Source organism: Equus quagga, chromosome 15 (assembly GCF_021613505.1).
Source record: "Equus quagga isolate Etosha38 chromosome 15, UCLA_HA_Equagga_1.0, whole genome shotgun sequence".
Classification (NCBI taxonomy): Eukaryota; Metazoa; Chordata; class Mammalia; order Perissodactyla; family Equidae; genus Equus; species Equus quagga.
This window is the reverse complement of record NC_060281.1, coordinates 30713157-30738024: the sequence shown is the minus strand read 5'-3', so window position 1 is coordinate 30738024 and position 24868 is coordinate 30713157. Positions and strand designations below refer to the sequence as shown.

General features: G+C 39.3%; 1 protein-coding gene across 2 annotated transcripts; it reads right to left on the bottom strand.

The window, feature by feature from the left end:
- Window positions 1-10704: 10704 nt before the first annotated feature.
- LOC124227317 (HLA class II histocompatibility antigen, DO beta chain-like) lies at window positions 10705-22868 on the bottom strand. Of its 2 annotated transcripts, XM_046641211.1 has the most exons (5): window positions 22733-22868; window positions 12983-13252; window positions 12233-12514; window positions 11647-11757; window positions 10705-11139 (listed from the first exon to the last, which is right to left on the bottom strand). In XM_046641211.1, the coding sequence occupies exons 1-5, from the start codon at window positions 22821-22823 to the stop codon at window positions 11117-11119; spliced, it is 777 nt and encodes a 258-aa protein (XP_046497167.1). In that variant the 5' UTR covers window positions 22824-22868; the 3' UTR covers window positions 10705-11116. The 2 variants fall into 2 exon arrangements, with proteins under 2 accessions (XP_046497167.1, XP_046497166.1); XM_046641210.1 differs by having other exon boundaries at window positions 10705-11757.
- Between the last annotated feature and the right edge of the window lie 2000 nt (window positions 22869-24868).

Sequence of the window (24868 nt, the reverse complement as noted above, 5' to 3'; positions counted from 1 at the left end):
TCAAAATAAAAAGTTTTAAAATATTTGCTGTCAACCAAGAATACTCTGACCAGCAAAGTTGTCATTCAGAATTGAAGGAGGAATAAAGAATTTTCCAGATAAGCAAAAGCTAACAGAGTTCATCAACACTAGACTAGCCTTCTAAGAAATGTTAAAAGGACTACTTAGGCTGATACGAAGGGCACTAATTAGTGACAAGAAAACATATGAAAGTATAAATCTAACTGGTAAAAGTAAATACGTAGTAAAGGTAGTAGAGTAATCACTTATAAAGCTAGCATAAGGGTTAAAAGACAAAAGTAGTAAAAATAACTATAACTAAAATAATTTGTTAAGGGATATACAAGATAAAGAAAGATGTAAATGGTGACATCGAAACTTAAAATGTGGAGAGTAAAATGTAGAGCTTTAGAATGCATTCAAACTTGAGTTGTTATCAACTTAAAATAGGCTGTTATAAGTGTAAGTTGTTTTATGTGAGCTTCCAGGCAACCATGAAGCAAAACTCTATAGTAGATACACTAAATGTAAAGAGAAAGTAATCTAAGTATATCAGTAAAGAAATTCATCAAATCACAAAGAGAACAAGAGAAGAGGAAAGTAAAAGAGGAATTGCAAAACAGCCAGAAAACAATTAATAAAATGGCAATAAGTACATACCTATCAATAATTACTTTAAATGAAAATGGACTAAATTCTCCAAACAAAAGACATAGAGTGGCTGGATGGACAGAAAAATAAGATTCGTCTATATGCTGCCTACAAGAGACTCACTTCAGAAATAAGGACACACACAGACTAAAAGTGAAGGGATGGAAAAGATATTCCATGGAAATGGAAACCAAAAGAGAGCAGGGGTAGCTATATATTTTAGACAAAATAGACATTAAGACAAAGAATGTAATAAGAGACAAAGTAGGTCATTATATAATGATAAAAAGGAAATCCATCAAGAGAAGATAACTTTTGTAAATATTTATGCACGCAACATAGGAGCACCTAAATATGTAAAGCAAATATTAACAAACCTAAACAGAAAAATAGCAATACAGTAACAGTAGGGGACTTCAATACCCTTCTTTCAATAATGGATGGATCATCCAGACAGAAAATCTATAAGGAAACATTGGCTTTAAACTACACATTAGACCAGATGGACTTAACAGACATTTACAGAACATTCCATCCTCAGAAGTAGGGTACACATTATTCTCAAGTGCACATGAAACATTCTCCAGAGTAGGTCATATGGTAGCCACAAAACAAGTCTTAATAAGTTTAAGAAGATTGAAATCATATCAAGTATCTTATCCAGCAACAGTGGTATGAAAGTAGAAATCAATTACAAGAATAAAATTGGAAAATATACCAATACATGAAGCTTAAAAAACATGCTACTTAACAACCAATGGGTCAAAGAAGAAATCAAAAGAGCAATAAAAGAATATCTTAAGACAAGGGAAAATGGAAACACAACATATCAAAACTTTAGAACTTTAAACTTTTAGAACTTCAAAACTTTAGAACTGCAGCAAAAGCACTTCTAAAGGGGAAGTTCATACTGATAAATGCCTACAAAAAAAAGAGAAAGATCTCAAATAAACAGCCTAACTTTATACCTTGAGGAACTGGGGACCAAAAAAAACCAAAACCCAAAGTTAGTAGAAGGAAGAAAATAACAAAAATCTGAGCAGAAAGAAATTAAACAGAGACTAAAAGGACAATAGAAAAGATCAATGAAACTCAGAACTGATGTTTTTAAAACATAAACAAAATGGACAAATACTTAGCTAGACTCACTAAGAAAAAAATAGAAAGGGCTCACGTAAATAAAATCATAAATGAAAGAGAAGACATTGCAACTAATACCAGAGAAATACAAAGGATCATAAGAGACTACTATGAACAATTATATGCCGACAAATTGGACAACCTAGAAGAAACGGGTAAGTTCTCAGAAGCATCCCACCTACCAAGACTGAATTAAGAAGAAATAGAAATTTTGAACAGACAATTAATAGTAAGGAGGTTGAATCAGTAATCAAAAACCACCCAGAAGGGGCAAGGCCAGTGGCGCAGTGGTTAAGATCACAGGTTCCACTTCAGCAGCCTGGGGTTCACCAGTTCAGATCCTGGATGCGGACCTACACACTACTTGGAAAGCCATGCTGTGGCAGGTATCCTACGTAAAATAGAGGAAGATTGGCACAGATGTTAGCTCAGGGCCAATCTTCCTCAGCAAAAAGAGGAGAATTGGCAGCAGATGTTAGCTCAGGGCTAATCTTACTTTAAAAAAAAAAAACCACCCAACAAACAAAAGTCCGGGACTAGACAGCTTCACTGGTTAACTCTACAAAACATCTAAAGAAAAATTAATACCAATCCTCAAACTCTTCCAAAAGATGGAAGAGGAGGGAACACTTAAAAATTCATTTAATGAGGCCAACATTACTATGATACCAAAATCAGACAAGGATACTATAAGGAAAGAAAATTTCAGGCCAACGTCCCTGACGAACATGATGCAAAAATCCTCAACAAAATATTAGCAAGCCTAAGTGAACATTACGTGAAAAAGATCATACACCATCATCAAGTGGGATTTATTCCAGAGATGCAAGAATGGTTTAACACCACAAATCAATCAATGTGATACACCACATTAAGAAAATGAAGGATAAAAAATCACATAATCATCTCAACAGATGCAGAAAAAGCATTTGACAAAATTCAACATGCATTCATGATAAAAATTCTCAACAAGCAGAGCATGGAGGGAACATACCTATGCATAATAAAGGCCATTTATGACAAGCCTATGGCTAACATCACACTCAATGGTAAGAAGCTGGAAGCTTTTCCTCCAAGATCAGACACAAGACAAGGATGCCTACTCATACCACTTTTATTCAACATAGTACTGAAAATCCTAGTCAGAGAAATTAGGCATGAAAAAGAAATAAAAGCCACCCATATTGGAAAGGAAGAGTTAAAATTGTCTCTCTTAGAAGATGATATGATATTATACATAGAAAAGCCCTGAAGGCTTCACCAAAAAAAACTGTTGGAACTAATAAATACAGTAATGTTGCAGGGTACAAAATCAATATACAAAAATCAGATTTCTATACACTAAAAATGAGCTAGCAGAAAAAGAAAACAATCCCAGTTACAATCACAACAAAAGAATAAAATACATAGAACTAAGTTTAACCAAGGAAAGACCTTTACACTGAAAACTATAACACATTGTTTAAAAAAATGGAAAAATACATGAAGAAATAGAAAGATACTCTGTGCTCATGGATTGAAAGAATTAACATAGCCAAAAGCAATCTACAGATTCAATGCAATTCCTATCAAAATCCCAGTGACAATTTTCATGGAAATGGAACAAAGAATCCTAAAACTTATATGGAACAACAAAAGACCCTGAATGGCCAAAGCAATCCTGAGGGGAATAAAAGGCTGGAGGTATCACACCCCTTGATTTAAAAATATACTACAAAGATATAGTAAACAAAGTAGCATAGTAACGGCAGAAAAACAGACACACAGATCAATGGAACAGAATTGAGAGCTCAGAAATAAAGCCACACATATTTCACAGCTAATTTTCAACAAGGGAGGCAAGAACATATAATGGAGAAAGGAAACTCTCTTCAATAAGTGGTGTTGGGAAAACTGGACACCCACATGCAAAAGAATGAAAGTAGACCATTTTACACCATTCGCAAAAGTTAACTCAAAATAAATTAAAGACTTGACCATAAGACCTCAAACCAGAAAACTCCTAGAAAAAAACATAAGCTGTAAGTAACTAGACATTGGTCTTGGCAATGATTTTTTGGATTTGACACCAAAAGAAAGGGCAACAAAAGCAAAAGTAAACAAATGGGACTACATCAAAATAAAAAGCTTCTGCACAGCAAAGGAAGTTGTCAAGAAAATGAAAAGGCAACCTATAGAATGGGAGAAAATATTTGCAAATCATATATCTGATATGAGGTTAATATCCAAAAATATAAAGAACTCATGCACCTTAACAGTGAAAACATGAGAAATATTACTTAAAAATGGGTAGAATATATACAAAGAACTTATACAACTCAACACAAAAAAGCAAACAACCCAATTAAAACATGTGCACAGGAAGTGAATCGACAGTTTTCCAAAGAAGATTAACAAATGGCCAATGGTGCATGAAAGGTGTTCGACAACACTCATCATCAGGGAAATGTAAGTCAAAATTACAATGAGATGTCAAGTCAAATCTCTTAGAATGGCTGTCCTCAATAACACAAGATAAATGTTGGCGAGGATGTGGAGAAAAGGGAACCCTTGTCCACTGTTCTTGGGAATGTAAATTGCTGCAGTCACTATAGAAATGAGCATGGAGTTTCCTCAAAAGATTAAAAATAGAACTACCGGGCAGCTCATGGCACAGTGGTTAAGTGCACACGTTTCGCTTTGGCAGCCCAGGGTTCACCAGTTTGGATCCCTGGTGTGGATATGGCACCGCTTGGCAAGCCATGCTGTGGTAGGCGTCCCACATATAAAGTAGAGGAAGATGGGCATGGATGTTAGCTCAGGGCCACTCTTCCTCAGCAAAAAAGAGGAGGATTGGCAGCAGCTGTTAGCTCAGGGCTAATCGTCCTCAAAAAAAAAATAAAAAATAAAAATCTCTTAAAATTAAAAAAAGAAATAATAATCCTCATAAAAATCATATAAGATCACATACTATTATCATTCTCATTTTACAGACATAGCAATTGAGGCATAGAAATGTCAAATAACATGCCTAGGTTCACATAATCATTACATGGCAGGGCTGGCATTTAAACTCAGACATTGTGACTCCAGAGTCTGTGCTCTAAACAACAATGGTATACTATCTCTTGATAGAAAGACAATGGATGATAAACAGACAGATAGATGACAGATACAGAGACAGATGACAGATAGACAAATGATAGATTATGACGATGATGAAGAGATAGAGAGATAGATAGAGAGATAGATAGATAGATAGATAGATAGATAGATAGATAGATAGACTCATAGATTTATGAAGAGAGGGAGGGAGGGAGAAAGAAGAAGAAAAGGTTATATACTTTGGTGTCTTGGCTCCTCTGTTACCACACAAAAATAGCACAAAGGTTTGATAAGCATCAACAACCAAAACTCACTTTGTAGCCCAGCATGAGTGTGGGCTCACAGAGGTGGGCAGTCTTCCTCCAGAAAAGGTGGAAGTGAATGTGGAACACAGTGATGGTTAGTGCTACTGTGCACAGGGTTTCCCTGCACCAGTTAAGGATTCACTGGAGAAGTGGGAAACTTTTAAGGCCAGGAGTCAACTACAAAGGAAAGGCACAGGCACCACCCTCCCCCCTCACAGAGGGGTGATCTGAGCCTGGACAAGCATCAAGCATCTATTCCAGGGCAGGGATCTCACCTCCTTATTGCTCCCCCTTTTATAGGGCACATGGAAGAAGGCAGCCATGTCAGTGGGGATATTCAGATTTCTCTGGTGCCAAGAAGAGAGGATTTGGGCACAGATATTTACAAGAGTTGTCTGGGAACACCCACTGCCAGCATCTGGAGACCTTCAGCCCATAGGAAGTTGTAAATCCTCTGGTATGACAGGAAGTTGAAGCTTGGTCTCATATCAGCCCCTTCAGCTGGCAGAAGAGGTTCCCTGGGCCAACCACTCAGGCAATCGCAGTGAGCACCCAGGCGGCTTTTAGCTGCTCTGCTCATTGCATGGCGGTGAGTTAGACTGGAGACCTGTGTGGCTGCTCTGCGCAAGACATCGTGGTCAGGTAACAAACACACACATGGTGGTTTCAAATATAAGCCACTAATTTAAGAAAAATACAAACTCTAAATCAAAGAGTTGCAGAAAGTAGTGTACAGCCAAATTGTTATTCACATGAAGAATTCACATAACATAGTCTAGGGTAAATAAGGACAAGAATTTTAATGTCTCTCAAGAAACACCATATAGTTAGTGTGTATGAGTGTACCTATCTATCTATCTATCTATGCATATGTATGTATATATATACACAGTGTGCATATATATATAAATATTCAGATTCAGATAAGGTGTAAATGCTAACAAAACTATTCATCTGAGGATGGAGATAGGAAAGGAAAGAGAGGACTCTAATGAACATGGTCAAGATTAAAGAACAACGTATATCCTTTAGATACTTTCAGCAGGAAGAAAATCTTTCCAGTTCTCTAGTACTATATTGCTGTAAGAAGGGATGAAAACGTTCACTCAATAATCAGGACCAAATGCCTCAAAATAAAAAGATTGTTGGTATCATACAAATTATTGAAAGAAGAACCAAACTAAAAGTCAAAAAACCCAAGTTCTAGAACTGGCCTTGCCATTCACAGCTGTATGACCCTAGATAAGTTCTTTAGACCAGTATGACATGGATTTTTCCACTTCACCTTTTCATTGAACAAATATTTAATGCGTGGCCCTGCTCGAGGCACCCAAACATCAGGGGGAAAAGCAGCCCTACTGGAGCTCTGTTCTCGGAGGGCCACACTATACACAGCAAACGCGTGGGCTGAACTATCTCCATTGTCCTTTCTCTGCCTTGGACCCTGTGATTAGGTCCCTGGGAACATCTCAGGGTCATTGGGAAGCTGGCCGGAGCCCTGAGGTCACAGAATAGCCAACTTGCCAAACGGACTTGCTTCTTGTAACTCAAATTCTAATTAAACAGATTTTGTTTGGTATCTATGAGACCATTTTATAGAATATTAAATTCAGTTTGTCTTTGACTCAGGTCCCTATTGCTACAGCTGGAGACTTCAGCGATGAGGGGGCGAGTGGGGTCAGCACAGCAGCCTAAGGAGAGAGGGGGTTGAGGGAAAGGAGGCAGTGATGGACACAAGCAGGAGGGCTTCCCTGCTGGTCTGGAAACCTTCCCACCACCTCTTCTCCCTTCCTTCGATTTTTTTTTTAACGCCCATCACTCCTTTCAAACATTGGCAGATTGAGGTAACGTGAGACAAGAAGGAGACGGGAAGGCTACGTGGGGAAAGCCCCTTAGAAAACGTCCCCTTTTCCACGGGGATCCCCACGGCAGAGTTAGTTGAGAAAATCAACTTACATTTCAGTCTCGACCGCCATCTGGTGGTCGAAGGGCACATCACATCCCTGGAGCGACGACCCTGATCCTTCCGTAACTAAACCGGACTCAAGTTTAAGATTGTTAAATTTCTGAACTTTTTCCAACTGCAATTTTATTTGAAGGTTAATATAGCATCTTCATAGTATTCCTCACTTTGACATGAAAGCCCAGGCTTCTTTCCGCTCATCCCTGGTTTATTGAGGATGCTATAAATGAGGAGATCTTTCTGCCCCAAAAATCCAACTCACAGACTTGTGACTGCTTCTCCCACCTTACCCTCCCCCTCCCACAGCACATTCTGGGGCCCAACAGTAAGAGGTCGCCATACCTCCCTGGGACAATGATGAAAGCGGAGAAGCCTTCCCGATGGAGCAAGGCGGCAGAAAGGCAGATTCAGGCCAAGTTCTGGGTGAAATCTTTGCTGTCAGGGACACTCCTTAGAATCTTCCTCTCTTAGAAGTCACAAAGGCACAATCAATCAAAACTGGAAACCTGAAAAAATGATCGATTTTGGACACGGGGGGAACCAGAAAACCCTTGCACTGACAATCCATCAAAAGTTGTGTCTTCAAATTGAGGACAAATCACTTAAAGAACAGCAGAGACAAGTAGGATTGGCATGATCAAGATAAATCAGAACATAACAAACATGGAGACTCCATGACCTTGAGAGCCACAAAAATTAAAATCTGCAATCAGAGCAGGTATGGAGGAGGATGGGGGACAAGATCTGAAATGGTAAAGCCTTACCCCAGGTAGAAGAGGTTCAGAAACTTAATAAACTTTATTTCCCTGAGGATGTCATGTGGCAACAGGGAAAAGAACTGGAGAGATTGTTTTTATTGGTGGAAGTTGGTAACAAACAAGGCAGGAGCAATGAAGTATAGTCATTCATTACTAAGCACTTGTGTGACGGACAGTCAGCCGAGCTCTGGAGAGATAAAAATAAATAAATAAGCTGTAGAGCCCTGCTTACCATCTAGAAAATACACAGACAGGGGTGCTCGGCAGAGGAAAGCCTAAAATACTCTGGAGTCACAAAGACTAGGAAACTTTCTAGTGGAAAAGACACTTGTGCTGAAGGACATGGAGAATGGCTTCCAAGTCTAATGATGCTCGAGAGGCGTGGAGACAGGGAAAGACATGGGTTTTGAGGGAGGTGAAAGTAGTTTGGGATTGGTAAAGCAGGAGGGGGACACATGATGCTAAAGGGTTAGGAATAGAGGTCTCATACATCAGACTAAGGACTTAGGATGTTATTCTGCAGACAGAAGGCCATTACACAGGTTGATAATAATGAAAGTACCATGAGCAGTTTCACATTTTAGAGAGAATACTCTGGTGGAAAGGATGGGTTAGAGGGACACAGAGAAAGTGTTAAATGATATTAGAGTAACATAGGCCAGACATGATAGAGCCAAAACTAAAGTAGGGTCAGGGTGATCAGGGGGGCAGAGAGATGTGAGGAAGTGGATGCATCCAGAAGCCAATTTTCAGGAAAGGCAGAGCACAGAGGCATATGTTAGCCTGCACTGTGTGTGCAATCACCAAAATCCAGACTGTGGAAAACTCTGCAGGTTACATGGCTCAGGCTTTTCAACATATTAATCATAAGGAAAATAAAGGGGTAGAGAAGAAACCTGTAAAGTACAAGAGACATAAAAGACAACTAAGTTCTAGTGTCCAGGACTTCACACTTGAGTGACTAGACTATGAAGAAATACAAAAAAGTGGTTACTATGAAAGTTAGAACATGATTACTTTTGAGAGGAGGGAGGGGGTTTGGATTAACCTGAGGCACATGGAGACTTCACAGTGGCTGCAAAGTTCTATTTCTGTACCCGAGTGGTGATTACAGGAGTTTTGCCTTAAATAATTCATTAAATTATACATTTTGTGTGGTTATTGGTATCTGAGGGGTTTTTGGGGGGGGTAGGTTAAGGGTGAAATTTTTTTGCTTTCTATTATTTTATTGAGGTCACATTGGTTTATAACACTGTGTAAATGTCAAGTGTACATCAGTATATTTCAGTTTCTGTATAGACTGCGTCATGTTCATCACCGAAAGTCTCGTGTCCATCCGTCACCATACATGTGTTCCTTTACCCCATTCACTCTTCCCATATCCCCTTCTCCTCTGGTAACCACCAGTCTGTTCTCCTTATCTATGTGTTTGTTTGTTTGTTTGTTTGCTTATATTCCACATATGAGTGAAATCATATGATATTTGTCTATCTCTGTCTCACTTATTTCACTTAGCATAATACCCTCAAGATCCATCCATGTTGTCATAAACGGCATGCTTTTCTCTTTTATATGGCTGAGTAGTATTCCATTATATATATATATATATCACGTCATCTTTATCCACTCATCTGTCAATGAGCAATTAGGTTGTCCTCAAGTCATGACTATTATGAATAATGCTGCAAAGAACATAGAGGTGCGTATATCATTTTGGATTAGTGTTTCATGTTTTTTGGATAAAAACCCAGAAGTGGAATAGCTGGATCATATGGTATTTCTATTTTTAATTTGGGGGAAATCTCCATACTGTTTTCCATAGTGCCTGCACCAATTACATTCTCACCAGCAGTGTACAAGTATTCCCTTTTCTCAACATCCTTTCCAACATTTGTTATTTCTTGTCTTCTTAATAATAGCCATTCTGATGGGCTTGGGGTGATATTTCATTGTAGTTTTGATTTGCATTGCCCTAATAATTAGTTATCTTGAACAAATGTGCATGTCCTGTTGGCCACCTGTATATCTTCTTTGGAAAAATTTCTGCCCATTTTTTAATTGGGTAGATTTTTTGTTATTGAGCTGTATGAGTTCTTTGTATATTTTGGAAATTAACCCCTTATCAGATCTATGATTTGGAAATATTTTCCCCTAGTTGGTGGATTGTCTTTTCATTGCCTTGATGGTTACCTTTGCTGTGCAGAAGCTTTTTAGTTTGATGTAGTCCCATTTGTTTATTTTTGCTTTTGTTTCCTTTGCCTGAGAAGACATCATATTTGAAAAGACGCTGCTAAGACAGATGTCAAAGAGCATACTGTATATGTTTTCCTCTAGGAATTTTATGGTTTCAGGTCTTACACCCAAGTCTTTAATCCATTTGAGTTATTTTTCTGTAAGGTGTAAGATAATGGCTGTCTTTCATCTTTTCCAAGTGGCTGTCCAGTTTTCCCAATACGATTTATTGAAGAGATTTTCCTTTCTCCAATGCAGTCACAATCAGAATCCCAATGACACTTTTCATGGAAATAGAACAAAGAATCCTAAAATTTATGTGGAACACAAATAGCCAAAGGAATCTTGAGAAAAAAGAACAAAGCTGAAGGTACAACACTCCATGAATTTGAAAGATACAACAAAGCTATAGTAGTCAAAACAGAATGCTACTGGCAGAAAAACAGTCACACAGATCAATGGAACAGAATTGAAAGCCCAGACATAAACCCACACATCTATGGACTGCTAATATTCAACAAAGGAACCAAGAACATGAAGTGTATCTCAGTTTTATTTTGCAATGAAAAAGGTTTTCAAAAATGATGAAAAGGAAACAGTGACTATCTGAGCATTTGTCTTCTGAAGACTGTGGAAACTGCAGATGGAAGAGAGAGAGACAGAATAAATACTTACAATGCTGGCTGGACCATAGAAAAGTAAACTGTTCAGGGCTGAAAGGAGTCAGGTCTTTGTGGAATTTCTAGACACTGTTCTTGCAAATGGGGACTAATGACACAGACAAGTAGAAGGAAGAAGGGCATAGGGTGACAGATGCATGATCTCAGAACACAAACTCTAGAATACGTTCAGGACTCCTCTGAGGCCTCCTGGAAAAAGAGTCACTCCAGAACATTGACTTCATGAATGTCCTTTACTTAGTCTGGGGCCTACGCCACTTGGTACTACTTCAGGCTCCAGGTGCAGAAGCTTCAGTTAGGACCTTAGTATGTCTTTGGTGGGAGACCTGCAGGGACAGTGATAAAAGTCTCGTAAGGGACCACCATCCTCCCATTCAGGGACTCAGCAGACAGTGCCACTCATCCAGAGTCACGCTTACGTCTTATCCCCAAGACATCTCCCTCTGGCCATCGGATTGAGAGAATGATCTGCCACCCAAACACAAGGAGGAAGACGTTACCCCCTCACCAAACAACTGAGTTTCCACATATCCTGGAATGAAGGAGAGTAAAGAAATAGAATGCCCCAATAGGACCAAATGTTGTCGTTATCCTGAGGGATGGGGGATGACCTGCAGTATCAGAGCTCCATCTCCGCTTACCCCCTAGAATGTTTTTGGCTTCAGAAAAGACTATTCCACGTATCCCTGAAAAGTACAATCAGCCTTCCCTGATAGCACAGCCTTCCACATCTTCCCTGGTAGCCCAGCCTTCTACATTTTAGATGTTAGGAAAAGTAGGAAGTGGGGGAAGCCATGAGGCAGGTGGCAGGGGACTTCTCAGAGGCTCATTACCTTTCCGAGCCCTGAGGTGGATGAAGATCCCCACCAGGAGGAAGATTAGCCCAAGCAAGAAGGCTGCAACTCCACTCAGCATCTTCCTCCAAGAATATTCAGACTGAGCTCCTATGGGAAACAGGTCTTCAAGTTAGTCAAAAGCTGCCAATATTTTATGTGCCTTCCTGAAATCCCAGAGCCTGGACTGGACACCAAATTCAATGCTATCTAGAGAAGGAATAAGTTTAGAAATGGTTTGTTGAGGCCAAGGTTTGCACCCATGCAGTTTCTGTTGCTGATTCTCATAGCCCATGGGAATGTCCTCTGAATACTAAGGTCAAAGTATTAGAGGACACTAGTTCCCAAAGTTGGAAGGAAGTGAAGAGGTGATTAGACCTCCTTATTTCTTGGAAGATACAAGGATAGATGTCTGCCATGTTTTCTCCCAACTTAGACCAAGGACTCCAATTTCTATGACTCCCTCAGATCAAGGGAAAGAAAAATTAGTGTTGTGACCAAGATGATTGCTGAGGTAACCCAGGCCTCATATAGATTCAGTATAACCCTAAGTCAGTCCCAGGGTATACAAGAAGCTGATTCTCACTCCACTCTACAGAAACAGGGCTCAGCAGGCTGGGATGGTCAACAAGGCAGGTGTAGACATCTCCAAGTTCAGGAGTCATTTCCAACATCACCATTGTCTGAAAGGTCCAGTCTCCATTCCTGATAAGGCCAGTGGACATGACCCCTGCTCTCTCCTCCAGCCCATTCCGGAACCACTTGATCTTGATGTCCCCTGGATAGAAACCTGTCACAGAGCAGAGTAGCAGATTGTGGTGCTGCAAGAATGGGGTCGTCTCCGGATACACTGTCACCTCTGGTTGCACTAGGAATGAACAGAATAATGAGACATTGTGAAGGAAAAACCACCAAGCCAAGACAGGAATTTCTTTAGGGACTATCTCAGCCCCTAATCTCTTTCCCAGATCACCCAAGTGGAAACTGAAATTCTGGGAAAATATCAGCCCCCAAGACTCAGAAACTGGGGATGTCAGTGACTCTAAAGAGGATTTAGATCTTATCAGACACTCCCACAATTACTCCTTCTATTTGAGGACCAACTAGTCTGTAAAGTCTCTGAGGACCTTTGAGATCTGAAACCAAGACCGCAGTGATCTGCCCTGTGAGGATATTGAGTGAGTCACAAGTGGGGACAGAACATACACACAGACTCCCCTGCTCATAACCCATTTATCCTGAAGCAGGAAATTCCCTATCATAAGGAAGAAGACCCATGGCCAGGTTCACATGTAGGAGATTCCTGAACTCTGGCAGACCTCATCTTCCACCTCACCTTTTCTCGCAACAGTGAAGGGTGCACCCAACTTGTAGTTGTGTCTGCAGAGCGCATCCACAGAAGCTCTACTCCTCTCCAGTATATCCGGCCGGTTGTTCCACCGCTCAGCGTCAGGCTTCCCCAGCTCTGTCAATGCCACAAATATTCCCAGATCGCTGTCGAAACGTGCATACTCCTCCAGGTTAAAGATGAATCTGACCACAAACTGCACCTTTTCTGTCCCATTGGTGAAGTAACAGTCAGCCTTAGCCTGAATCACAAAATCTTCTGGAAAACCAAAATAAGACTATGAACACCAGGAACCAGCCACTATCTTTAGGAAACCCATACCTGGTAAATTATGCCAGACCACATCAACTTGAGAGGAGGCCTTTTGACCTCAGGAAATAGGCAAAAGTAGCCTCTCCCCCTGGTTCCTCACATCACAGTGGAAAGAAGCCTGAGACCCATCTACTAGCCCAGCCCAACAAGAGACATGTCACCCAAAGAAACAAGCCATAGAGAGTCCCAAGAGACATAAAGATTCATTCCACAAATATTTATCCATTCATTCATTTGACAAATATTACTGATTATTTGTCTTTTGCCAGACAACTTGTTCTGGGTTTCTTCAAGCCAAGCTTTCAGAAGCCCAGGGTCTTAACTCTCTTTATTATCAAGTCAAAAAGATCCATTCCCATGTGGAATAATTCAATAGTACTCTTGCCCTTAGTAGGTTCATTCTATGTTTTCCTTCTGGAGTAAAGTGAAGGAATGATGGAGATGGGGAAAGGAAATGCAGAACAGGTACATATTAGTTGTGAAATAAAGTCCCCTTCTACCTTCCACTCAGTATGGGTTTTCTCCTTTTTGATCTTTTCCTTTGCAGTCTTACTCAGGGACCTCACCCCCTCCATTGGTTCTAGTGAGGTAATGAGCTCATTAATTCTGTTAGTGTTTGGTAAAATAATATTAACCTGTGGCTTGAAGATGCCTTTTATCATGATCATTATCATTATCATCATTGGCACTATACCTATGCGAAAACTAATAAAGGGAAACCTCATTTAAAATGAAGTCAGGAGGCCAGAAGGGAGAACTCCCACACAGCACCACTCAAGGTCAGTTACAGCAAAGATAGTCATTACAGACCCTGACAGAAGTCCTCAACAGGAAAGAATACTTAATTACACGAAGAAACTTACATTGCATCCCAAACAGAAATTGACTACCCCAGCAACTCAGCCAGAGAGAAACCATCACCATCCTGAACTCTTGCTTTTCTCCAATGGACTTTCCTTCAAACCTTCCCCCCCATTTCCTCCTTTTCCTATATAATACAATGTTCCTCTGCCTCATTTGTTAGATTTGTCTATGGTCTGTCACAGCATGCACATCCTGGATTTCAATCCTTTGGTTATTCCTAAATAAATTTGTTTTGCTGGTAGAATAACTGGCTGTTTTATTTTTAAGGTCAACACCTACAATTCTAGTAGTTGCAACAATATGGTGATGCGGAATATAAGCTTAACTTAAACCTTCTTTTGGAGGTTTTATATTAAATGTTGCCATTAAAAATGAAATAAAAAGAGAGCGACATCAGCAACATGATGGAGTAAGCTGTTCCCTTTGTCTCTCCTCCTTTGAACTACAACTAAACGAACATTCATTGATCAATGGAGGATACACATGTAGCACCTCAGGATGCCTGACAGACTCGTGCTGCTATACATCTGAAGGTGGATGGACCACCCCTGTGGAGGTGGTGGAGATAGGTGAGAATTCTCCTGCCCCCTCAGCAGCCCAGTACCCACATGCAACTGCTTTTGCACACCTGTGGCCCCAAGGATGGGCGTGTGTCTCAGCGAGACTGTGGAAACAGGTGAGGCAGCCCTGAGCCCCAACATGATCACTCTTTGGTCCAGTGGGAAAGCCCACAGTCCCACTGCAGTCCCAGGGAGTGGCTCTGGCTCGATCCTAGTGGGGATGTCCCATCCACCAAGCACAAAGGCTGGTGTGACCTAGGAGCAGACAGTGGTGCAGCTGCAAGTCCAGGCAAACAAGCCCCAGCTGCCTCCTATGCCCACAGTACTGCTGCAGTCCCAAAGGAGGAAGTGCAACTCAGCAAGACTGTGGGAGCAGGAGGCAGAGGCTCTGAGTCCCCAGATGATCACTCTTTGGTCCAGTAGGAAAGCCCACAGTCCCGCCTCAGACCCAGGGAGTGGCTCTGGCTCAGATCCAGTGGAGTGGTCCCACCCACCAAGCACAAATGTTGGTGCAACCTAGGAGCAGACAGCAGCATATCTGTGGCCCAGGCAAAAGTGCCGCTGGCTGTCACGAACACCCATAGACCTGCTGCAGTCCCAAAGGGCAGAGTGTGTCTGGGCAGGACTGTGGGATTAGGTGGCAGCAGCCCATAACCCCCATGTGATTATTCTTCCAGTTGATGGGAGACCCCACAGGGCTGCTGCAATCCCAAGGAGTGGCCCAGGCTCAGACAGGCACAGCTGATGTGGATCCTGGTGGGCTCAGATTACACAGCTCCTGCCCCTTTCCCCCGATGGTGGCATGTGGGAGCTGTGACCAAATTCCCTCTATGCTAAGGCACAAATCCATGCTGTCAAGCAATATGAAAAAAAATATATTAAATCTCCAGAACAGAAGGAAAATGACAAGTACCCAGGAATCAATCCTGAAGACACAGAAATCTATAACCTAAATGACAGAGAATTCAAAAGAGTTATCATTTAAAAACTAAATGAGTTAAAAGAGAATGCAGATAGACACTTCAACAATTTCAGGAGCTACTTCACAAAAGAGATTGAAACTCTAAAGAAGAACCAATCAGAAATGTTGGAGATTAAAAACATAATGGAAGAGATAAAGAAAAATCTGGACTCCCTGAACAGTAGGTTCTGATATTATGGGGGGCAGAATTAGCAGTCTGGAGGACAGAAATATAGAAATCCTTCAGATAGAGGAGGAGCGAGAACTAAGACTAAAAAGAAATGAAGAAATTCTCCATGAAATACCCAACTCAATTAGGAAATGCAACATAAGGATTATAGGTAACCCAGAGGGAGAAGAGAAGGAGAATGGAGCAGAAAGCTTGTTCAAAGAAATAATAGCTGAGGACTTCCAAAACCTGGGGAAGAAGCTGGAAATACATGTGACAGAAGCCAATAGATCTCCAAACTATATCAATGTAAGAAGACCTTCTCCAAGCCGTATAGTAGTAGAGTTGGCAAAAGTGAATGAAAAGAAAAAATATTAAAGGCAGCAAGGCAGAAGAAAAAAACTTACAAAGGAACCCCCATCAGGCTTTCAGCAGATTTCTCAGCAGAAACCTTACAGGCTAGGAGAAGGTGGAATGATATATTCAAAATTCTGAAAGACAAAACTTTCAGTCAAGAATACTCTATCCAGAGAAAATATCCTTCAGGTGTGATGGAGAAATAAAAACTTTCCCAGATAACAAACATTAAGGGAGTTCGTCGCCACAATACACCCGCTATAAGAAATCTTCAAGAAGGCCCTCATACCTGAAAAAAAAAAAACAGAAAGGGGTTACAAAACCCTGAGAAAGGAGATAAATAGACAAAATCAGAAAATTACAGCTCTCTGTCAGAACAGGTTAGAAAACAATTATGACGTTAAAGATAAAGGGAAGGAAAACACTGAAATAAATATAATCTTGTCATTTTAACCACAAACTCACAAAACAAGATGGAATAAGATGTGACAATACCAATTTAGAAGGGAAAGAGGTGAGGGGTGAAATCGGCTTAGCCTAAAGAAATAACAAGCTATCAGAAAATGAACTATCTCATCTACAAGATTTTTTATACAACCATCATGGTAACCACTAAACAAATAATTAGAACAGAGACACAAATGATAAATAAGGAGAAAACTAAGAAAACCAGCATAGAAAGCTACCTAATCAAATTGATAGTCTGAAATACAAGGGACAAGAAACAAAGGAAATGCAGAAGAATGGGAAAACGAGTGATAAAATGGCAGCATTAGGCCCTCATATATCAATAATCACTTTAAATATAAATGGATCGAATTCTCCAGTCAAAAGATACAGAGTAGCAGGATGGATTAAAAAACAAGACCCAACAACATCCTGCCTCCAGGAAACACATCTCAGCTCCAATGACAAACACAGGCTCAGAGTGAAGGGATGGAAGGTGATAGTCCAAGCTAATGGTAAACAAAAGAAAACAGGGTGTTGCCATACTTATAACAGACAAAGTAGACTCGAAGACAAAACAGATAAAGAGAGACAAAGAGGGGCAGTATATAATGATAAAAGGGACACTCCACCAAGAAGACAAAATAAATAAATATTTATGCACTCAACACAGGAACACCAAAGTACACAAAGGAACTATTAACAAACCTAAAAGGAGATATTAACAACAACACAATAATAGTAGGGGACTTCAACACCCCACTTACACCAATGGATAGATCATCCAGACAGAAAGTCAATATGGAAACTGTGGAATTAAAAGAAAAACTAAACCAGATGGACTTAATAGATATATATAAACACTCCATCCAAAAAGAGCAGATTACAGTCTTCTCAAGTGCACATGGAACATTCTCAAAGATAGACCATATGTTGGGAAACAAGGCAAGCCTCAATAAATTTAAGAAGATTGAGATAATATCAAGCATCTTTTCCAACCATAATGCTGTGAAACTAGAAATCAACTACAAGAAAAAAGCTTGGAAAGGGACAAAGATGTGGAGACTAAACAACATGCTACTGAACAACCAATGGATTATTGAAGAAACTAAAGGAGAAATCAGAAAATATCTGTAGACAAGTGAAAATGAAAACACACCATACCAACTCATATGGGATGTGTCAAAAGTGGTCCTAAGAGGGAAATTCAGTTCAATACAGGCTCACCTTAACAAACAATAAAAATCTCAAATAAGCAATCTCAAGCAACACCTAGCAGAATTAGAAAAAGAAGAACAAACAAAGCCCAAAGTCAATAGAAGGAGGGAATTAATAAAAATTAGAGCAGAAATAAATGAAATTGAAACAAAAGACAGTAGAAAGGATCAATGAAACAAGAACTGGTTCTTTGAGAAAACAAACAAAATTGACAAACCCTTAGCCAGACTCACTAAGAAAAAAAGAAAGAAGGCTCAAATAAATAAAATTAGAAGTGAATGAGGAGCAATTACAATGGATACCACAGAAAAACAAAAGATTATAAAAGAGTACTATGAAAAACTATATGCCAACGAGTTGGACAATCTAGAAGAAATGGATAAATTCTTAGACTCTTACAACCTCCTAAAACTGAATCAAGAGGAAATAGAGAATCTGAATTGAGCAATCTCAAGTAAAGAAATTGAAAAAGTAATCAAAAACCTCCCAAAAGGGGGCCAAGCCCGGTGGCGCAGCAGTTAAGTTCACACATTCCACTTCGGCGGCCCTGGGTTTGCCCATCTGGATCCTGGTTGAGGATCTACATACCACTTGTCGAGTCATGCTGTGGCAGGTGTCCCACATATAAAGTGGAGGAAGATGGGCATGGATGTTGGCTCAGGGCCAGTCTTCCTCAGCAAAAAGAGGAGGATTGGCAGCAGATGTTAGCTCAGGGATAATCTTCCTTAAAAAAAAATCCTCCCAAAAAATAAAAGTCCAGGACCAGACAGCTTCTCTGGAGAATGCTGCTAAACATTCTAAGAAGATTTATTACCTATCCTTCTCAAACAATTCTAAAAAATTGAGGAAAACGGAACACTTCCTAACACATTCTATGAAGCCAACATCACCCAGATACCAAAGCCAGACAAGGACAACACAAAGAAGGAAAATTACAGGCCAATATCACTGATGCAAAAATCCTCAACAAAATATTGGCAAGCCAAATACAGCAACACAGAAAAAAGATCAGACACCATGGGATAGTTCAACATCCACAAATCAATCAACGTCATACACCACATTGATAAAATGAGAAACACAAACCACATGATCATCTCAATAGATGCAGAAAAATCATTTGACAAGATCCATCTATTTATGATAAAAACTCTCAATAAAATGAGTATAGAAGGAAAGTACCTCAACATAATAAAGGCCATATATGACAAACCCACAGCCAACATTATACTCACTGGGAAAAAACTGAAAGCTATCCCTCTGAGAACAGGAACAAGACAAGGGTAACTACTCTCAGCACTCTTATTCAACTGGAGGTTTTGGCCAGAGCAATTAGGAAAGAAAAAGAAATAAAAAGAACCCAAATAGACAAGGAAGAAGTGAAACTCTTGCTGTTTGCAGATGACATGATTTTATATATGGAAAACCCTAAAAAAGTCCATCATAAAACAGTTAGAAATAATCAACAATTACAGCAAAGTCACAGGGTATAAAACCAACTTATAAAAATCAGTTGCATTTCTATACTCTACTAACAAACTAAAAGAAAGGGAACTCAAGAACACAATCCCATTTACAATCACAACAAAAAGAATAAAATATCTTGGGATAAATTTAACCAAGGAAGTGAAAGACCTACACAATGAAAACTACAAGATTTTACTGAAAGAAATTGATGATGACATAAAGAAATGGAAAGATATTCCTTGCACATGTATCAGAAGAATAAATATAGTCAAAATGTCCATGCTACCTACAGCAATCTACAGATTCAATGCAATCCCAATCAGAATCCCAATGACATTCTTCGCGGAAATAGAACATAGAATCCTAAAATTCATATGGAGCAACAAAAGACCCCAAATAGCTAAAGCAATACTGAGAAAAAAGAATAAAGCTGGAGGCATCACAATCCCTGACTTCGAAATAAACTACAAAGCTATAGTAATCAAAACAGCATGGTACTGGTACAAAAACAGGCACACAGATCAATGGAACAGATATAAAATAAAACCACACGTCTACAGACAGCTAATCTTCACCAAAGGAGCTAAGAACATACAATGGAGAAAGGAAAGTCTATTCAATAAATGATGGGAAAACTGGACAGTCACATGTAAAAGAATGAAAGTAGACCATTATCTTACGCCATACACAAAAATAAACTCAAAATGGATCAAAGACTTGAAGGTATGACATGAAACCATAAAACTTCTAGAAGAAAATATAGGCAGTACACTCTTTGACACTTCAAACACCATGTCTACTCAGACAAAGGAAACAAAAGAAAAAATAAATAAGTGGGATTTCATCAGACTAAAGAGCTTCTACGAGGCAAGGGAAACCAGGATCAAAATGAAAAGACAACCCACCAATTGGCAGAAAATATTTGAAAATCATATATCCAACACAGGGTTAATCTCCATAATATATAAAGAACTCACACAACTCAACAACATAAAAACAAACAATCTGATCAAAAAATGGGCAGAGGATATGAACAGACATTTCTCCAAAGAAGATATACAGATGGCCAATAGGCACATGAAAAGATGCTCAACATCATTAATCATCAGGGGAATGCAAATCAAAACTACACTAAGATATCACCTCAAACCTATTAGAATGGCTATAATAACCAAGAAAAAAATAACAAATGTTGGAGAAGGTGTGGAGAAAAGGGAATCCTCATACACTGCTGGTGGGAATGAAAACTGGTGCAGCCACTACGGAAAACATTATGGAGATTTCTCCAAAAACATAAAAATAGAAGTACCATATGACCCAACCATCCCACTATTGGGTATTTATCCAAAGAACATGAAATCAACAATTTCAAAGAGATTTATGCACCCCTATGTTCATTGCAGCATTATTCACCATAGCCAAGATGTGGAAGCAACCCAAATGCCCATCGACTGATGATTTGATAAAGATGTGGTATACACACACACACACACACACACACACACACGCAATGGAATACTACTCAGTCATAAAGAAAGACAAAATTGTCCCATTCACCACAACATGAATGGACCTTGAGGGTATTATGTTAAGCAAAGTAAGTCAGACAGAGAAAGACAAACACCATATGATTTCACTCATATGTGGAAGATAAACAAACACATGGACAAAGAGAACTGCTTAGTGGTTACCAGGGTGAAGACGGGTGAGGGATGGGCACAAAGGGTGAAGGGGCACACCTATATGATGACTGACAAATATTGATGTACAACTGAAATTTCACAATGTTGTAAACTATCATAACCTCAATAATAAATAAAATACCAATTCTAGCTTCATCTAAGACCTTCTAAACAAAAAACTCTGGAGGTTAAGAAAATGGAATAAAAAATTTCAATTCCATTGTTCACTATAATTTTCTACTCACAAAGTATTTTACTAATATTGATAGTGATTAGTTTGAGCTATATATTATTTTCATACAATGTATTTCAAAGCTCAAGGCATAGTGTTAAGTGAGAAAAGAAACAGAATGTGATTCAATGCCCAATGACGTTTATTAAAATTTTAAATACACACAGAAAAACAATGCTACGTATTTTTAAAGGCCATCCTCATACTTAAAGACATACCAGACACATTAGAATGTGTATCTGTGGAAGGGAGGGCGTGAGAATGGAGACAAGGGAAGAGAGGAGAGAGTCCTTGTTCTGACAAAAGATTACAATGTGCTGTGAACTCATCGGGTAAGATTAACTTGATTCTATGCACTTAAGAAAAAACAATAAAAAAAGAACAATTAAAATGGGCTAATAATGCAGGTTGGTCAGGAAAGATCTCCCTGAAGAAATATAATTTAAGTTGAGACTTGAATGAAAATTGTCACTGATCTTGAGTTGTAAATTTGCTTTCATTTCTAAGTTCAGAGGTCTCCTCCACAAACTACTGAGCTGAGCATAAAGATGGTAGCATCCTTCCTGGCTCAGCCATACTCATGTCTCACTCAGTAGCTGATTTCAGATGCAGCTGTAACCGCCAATTCTCTATCCCTTCTCACAGACTATATCACAAAAATAACTTTTTATTCAGATCTGTGTCAGGTTTAAGATCTCAGCTGATTTTTTTTCCATTTGTGTTGTTAAAGGGATGTTATAAACTCATGGAGGTTTCTATTCTCTAAGAACAACAATCTTCTCCCATCTACCCTCCCCCCAGGTTTGTTCCTCTTTTGTATTTAATGAGACTTTGAGGTTCAAAGAGGTTCTGTTTTTAACACATTATATCCTGTTTTCTGCTGATAAGTATGTTTTCATGTTCACTGTTTCATGTTTGCATAGCCTATCTCCTTGGCTAGAAAAATAGTAATAAATACATGTACCCAGTAACCTGAGGACATGGATAATGTCAATTTCTCTTATTTCTCAAAATTTCTTGGTACAATTCTGACCATATAGTAGGGGCTTAAATGCCAAAAGAAGAAACCTTTGTTCCCAATTTCTTTTATCCATATATACTCCAACTGGATAAATATAGAAACTGTCACAGTCACCAGAGCAAACTCTGGCTCTACAATGGCATCTATTCTCAGTCTGCCTCCATGTTTTACAGTTACATTGATACAACAAGGACCCTAAACAAGATGATATGTTTCCCTTCTTCCTGCCGCCCTACTCTTTGGCTATGGTACAGGAAGTGTCTTTTCCCAGCAGCCCATTGTGTGTAGTAAAGAAGGAAGGAATACTTTTCTCTCAAAGGGAAGAACACCCTCTTTGAAGCCAGAAGCTATTTCCAGTTTGCTGTGTAGTCTAGACCTATAAGGGAAAGCCTCCCTCCCCCATGCCAATTATTGCACACGCACTGGAAAAAAATTGTTCTGTTCTTACCTGGAGAGTCTCTGCCTTGAGTCATGGAGGAATCAAGCCTGATTAGATTCACTAACAGAGCCACCAGCCAGGGAACCCACCCAGAACCCATTCTGGAAGGAAGAAAATGAGAAAGTAAAATCGCCAGCTCCTTCAGAATGGGATCTGTCCTCACACAACTCAGTCAAAAAATACTCATTAAGAATATACATACCTTTCTAGCCTCCCCAGGATTGGAAATGCCTCAGATTTATAACCAATCAGGATAGAGGAGTTCTGCATCATTAGGTGCTGGGCAGAACACTCTCATAAAGTTGTATTATATCACTTAAGAATCGTTTACCTGCAAAATCACTGACAGTAGTTTAGGTACATGGAAAATGGACTGGGAGAAAAAAGATTCTCTACACACTATGTGGTCCCAGAAGAACTATGTAGATTGTTTAATTATGTATCCTGCTATCCTCATTTAGCACTGTCCTTGGTTTAGTCTGACCAGTAAGTCTCCCTTCCTATGGAGTAGTTGACATTGCCAACAGAGAGTATGCAAATAAAAAAGAAAGTAGACAGCATTCTAAAGTATATGCCTTAAGAGGAGTTAGTGAAGGAATTATCAGAGAAGAAGTAGAAGAGATTGAGAATAATCTGGAGGGTATGATTTCCTGTAAACCAATAGACAGACACAAAAAAAAAAAGAACATGGAGAGAGGATTCTCAAGAGAATAAAATGCTGCAAAACTGTTCAAGAGAATAAAGTATAAGAAAACATTATTGTGTTTTATAGTTAGTGGGGCACCAATAACCTTCAATGAAATGTAGAGTGTCAAAGGTAGAAGCTGTATTTGAAGAGTAAAGAGTGAATTGGAAATGAGGAAAGGAAGGCAGCAGGTGTAAACAGTCCTTCAAGAATTTTGGAAGTGAAAACAAGGGAAAAGATGAGGCCCTCACTTGAGAGAGAAACAACACTAAGGGAAAGCTACTTGCAGCACAGGAAAGACCTTCACAAGTTTCTGAGTCAAGTACAAGGCATCTGTAGAAAAGAGAAATTTAAGATAAAAAGGAGAATAAAACAGAAGTTACCCCCAAAATGGTGAATGGAATCCAGAGAACGAGAGAGATTGTCAGGTTTTGCAATAAAAAGGAACACTTCTTGAGATGCAAGAATGAAGACAGGAAGATTTGGGGTGAGAAAGGGAGGAAATGAGGAAGTCCCATTCCTCATGAAGTATGACTTCAACAAACTCTGTTTAGAACAAGGCAAGATCTTCTGCTAAAAACGAGCTGGAAGAAAATATATTTGATAACTAAGGAGCCAAGACTCCTTTTTCACCAAAGTGGTCTATAAGTGCATTATCTTTATTTAGCATAAAGCCATCCATACTCAATATTACAGGCCATACAATGAAGAGAAAGACATGTTCCTTGTCCTCAAGTAATGTGTAACCAAGGTGGAATGACAAGGTAACAATCCACCATAATGTCAGGAAGAATGAAATTAACTTTGTAATGTTTGGGCACATAAGGAGAGTAAATTCTAACTTCGTCTACAAAGAGTTCATGATGAAGTTGATATTTGATACTAGTGGCCTAACAAACCGAGAATTTCAGAATTTGGAATACCCAGTATATGTGGACAATAGAGAAGAGATAAACAGTGAAACAAAAGTTTATCTGGAATCCCTTAAAAGTTACTGATTATCCACAATAAATAAACATAAACGAACTACTTCATTGACCAGGAGAAGATACAATAGAATTTACTTTTACTTCTTCACTTCCCTAAAGAAACACATGCTTTGATGGGTATGTACAGTGAGATTATGTTGGTAGTTGACCAGGAGACTGAGGAATACTTGAGTTATGCCTTACTAAATATGCTGGGATGCCCTCAGGAAAGCGCTACCCATAAATAGTAATAGCAAATTGTAAATCAAAGGTTTACTCTATTAAGTGGTCAAATCCCTGATACTTCAATAGAGAGTTTTTGGGTTAGCTTCTCTGAAGCATGAGACCCCAAGCAAGGTCTCAAGTTCCCTCTTAAATCCCACATGTACCAGTAGCCAGCTGTAAATCCTAAAGGACTAAGAACTTCCAAGCATATGAGTAATAGTGCGGGAAGAAGAAAGATGATTGGATACCAAAGGGACTGTGTTCAAG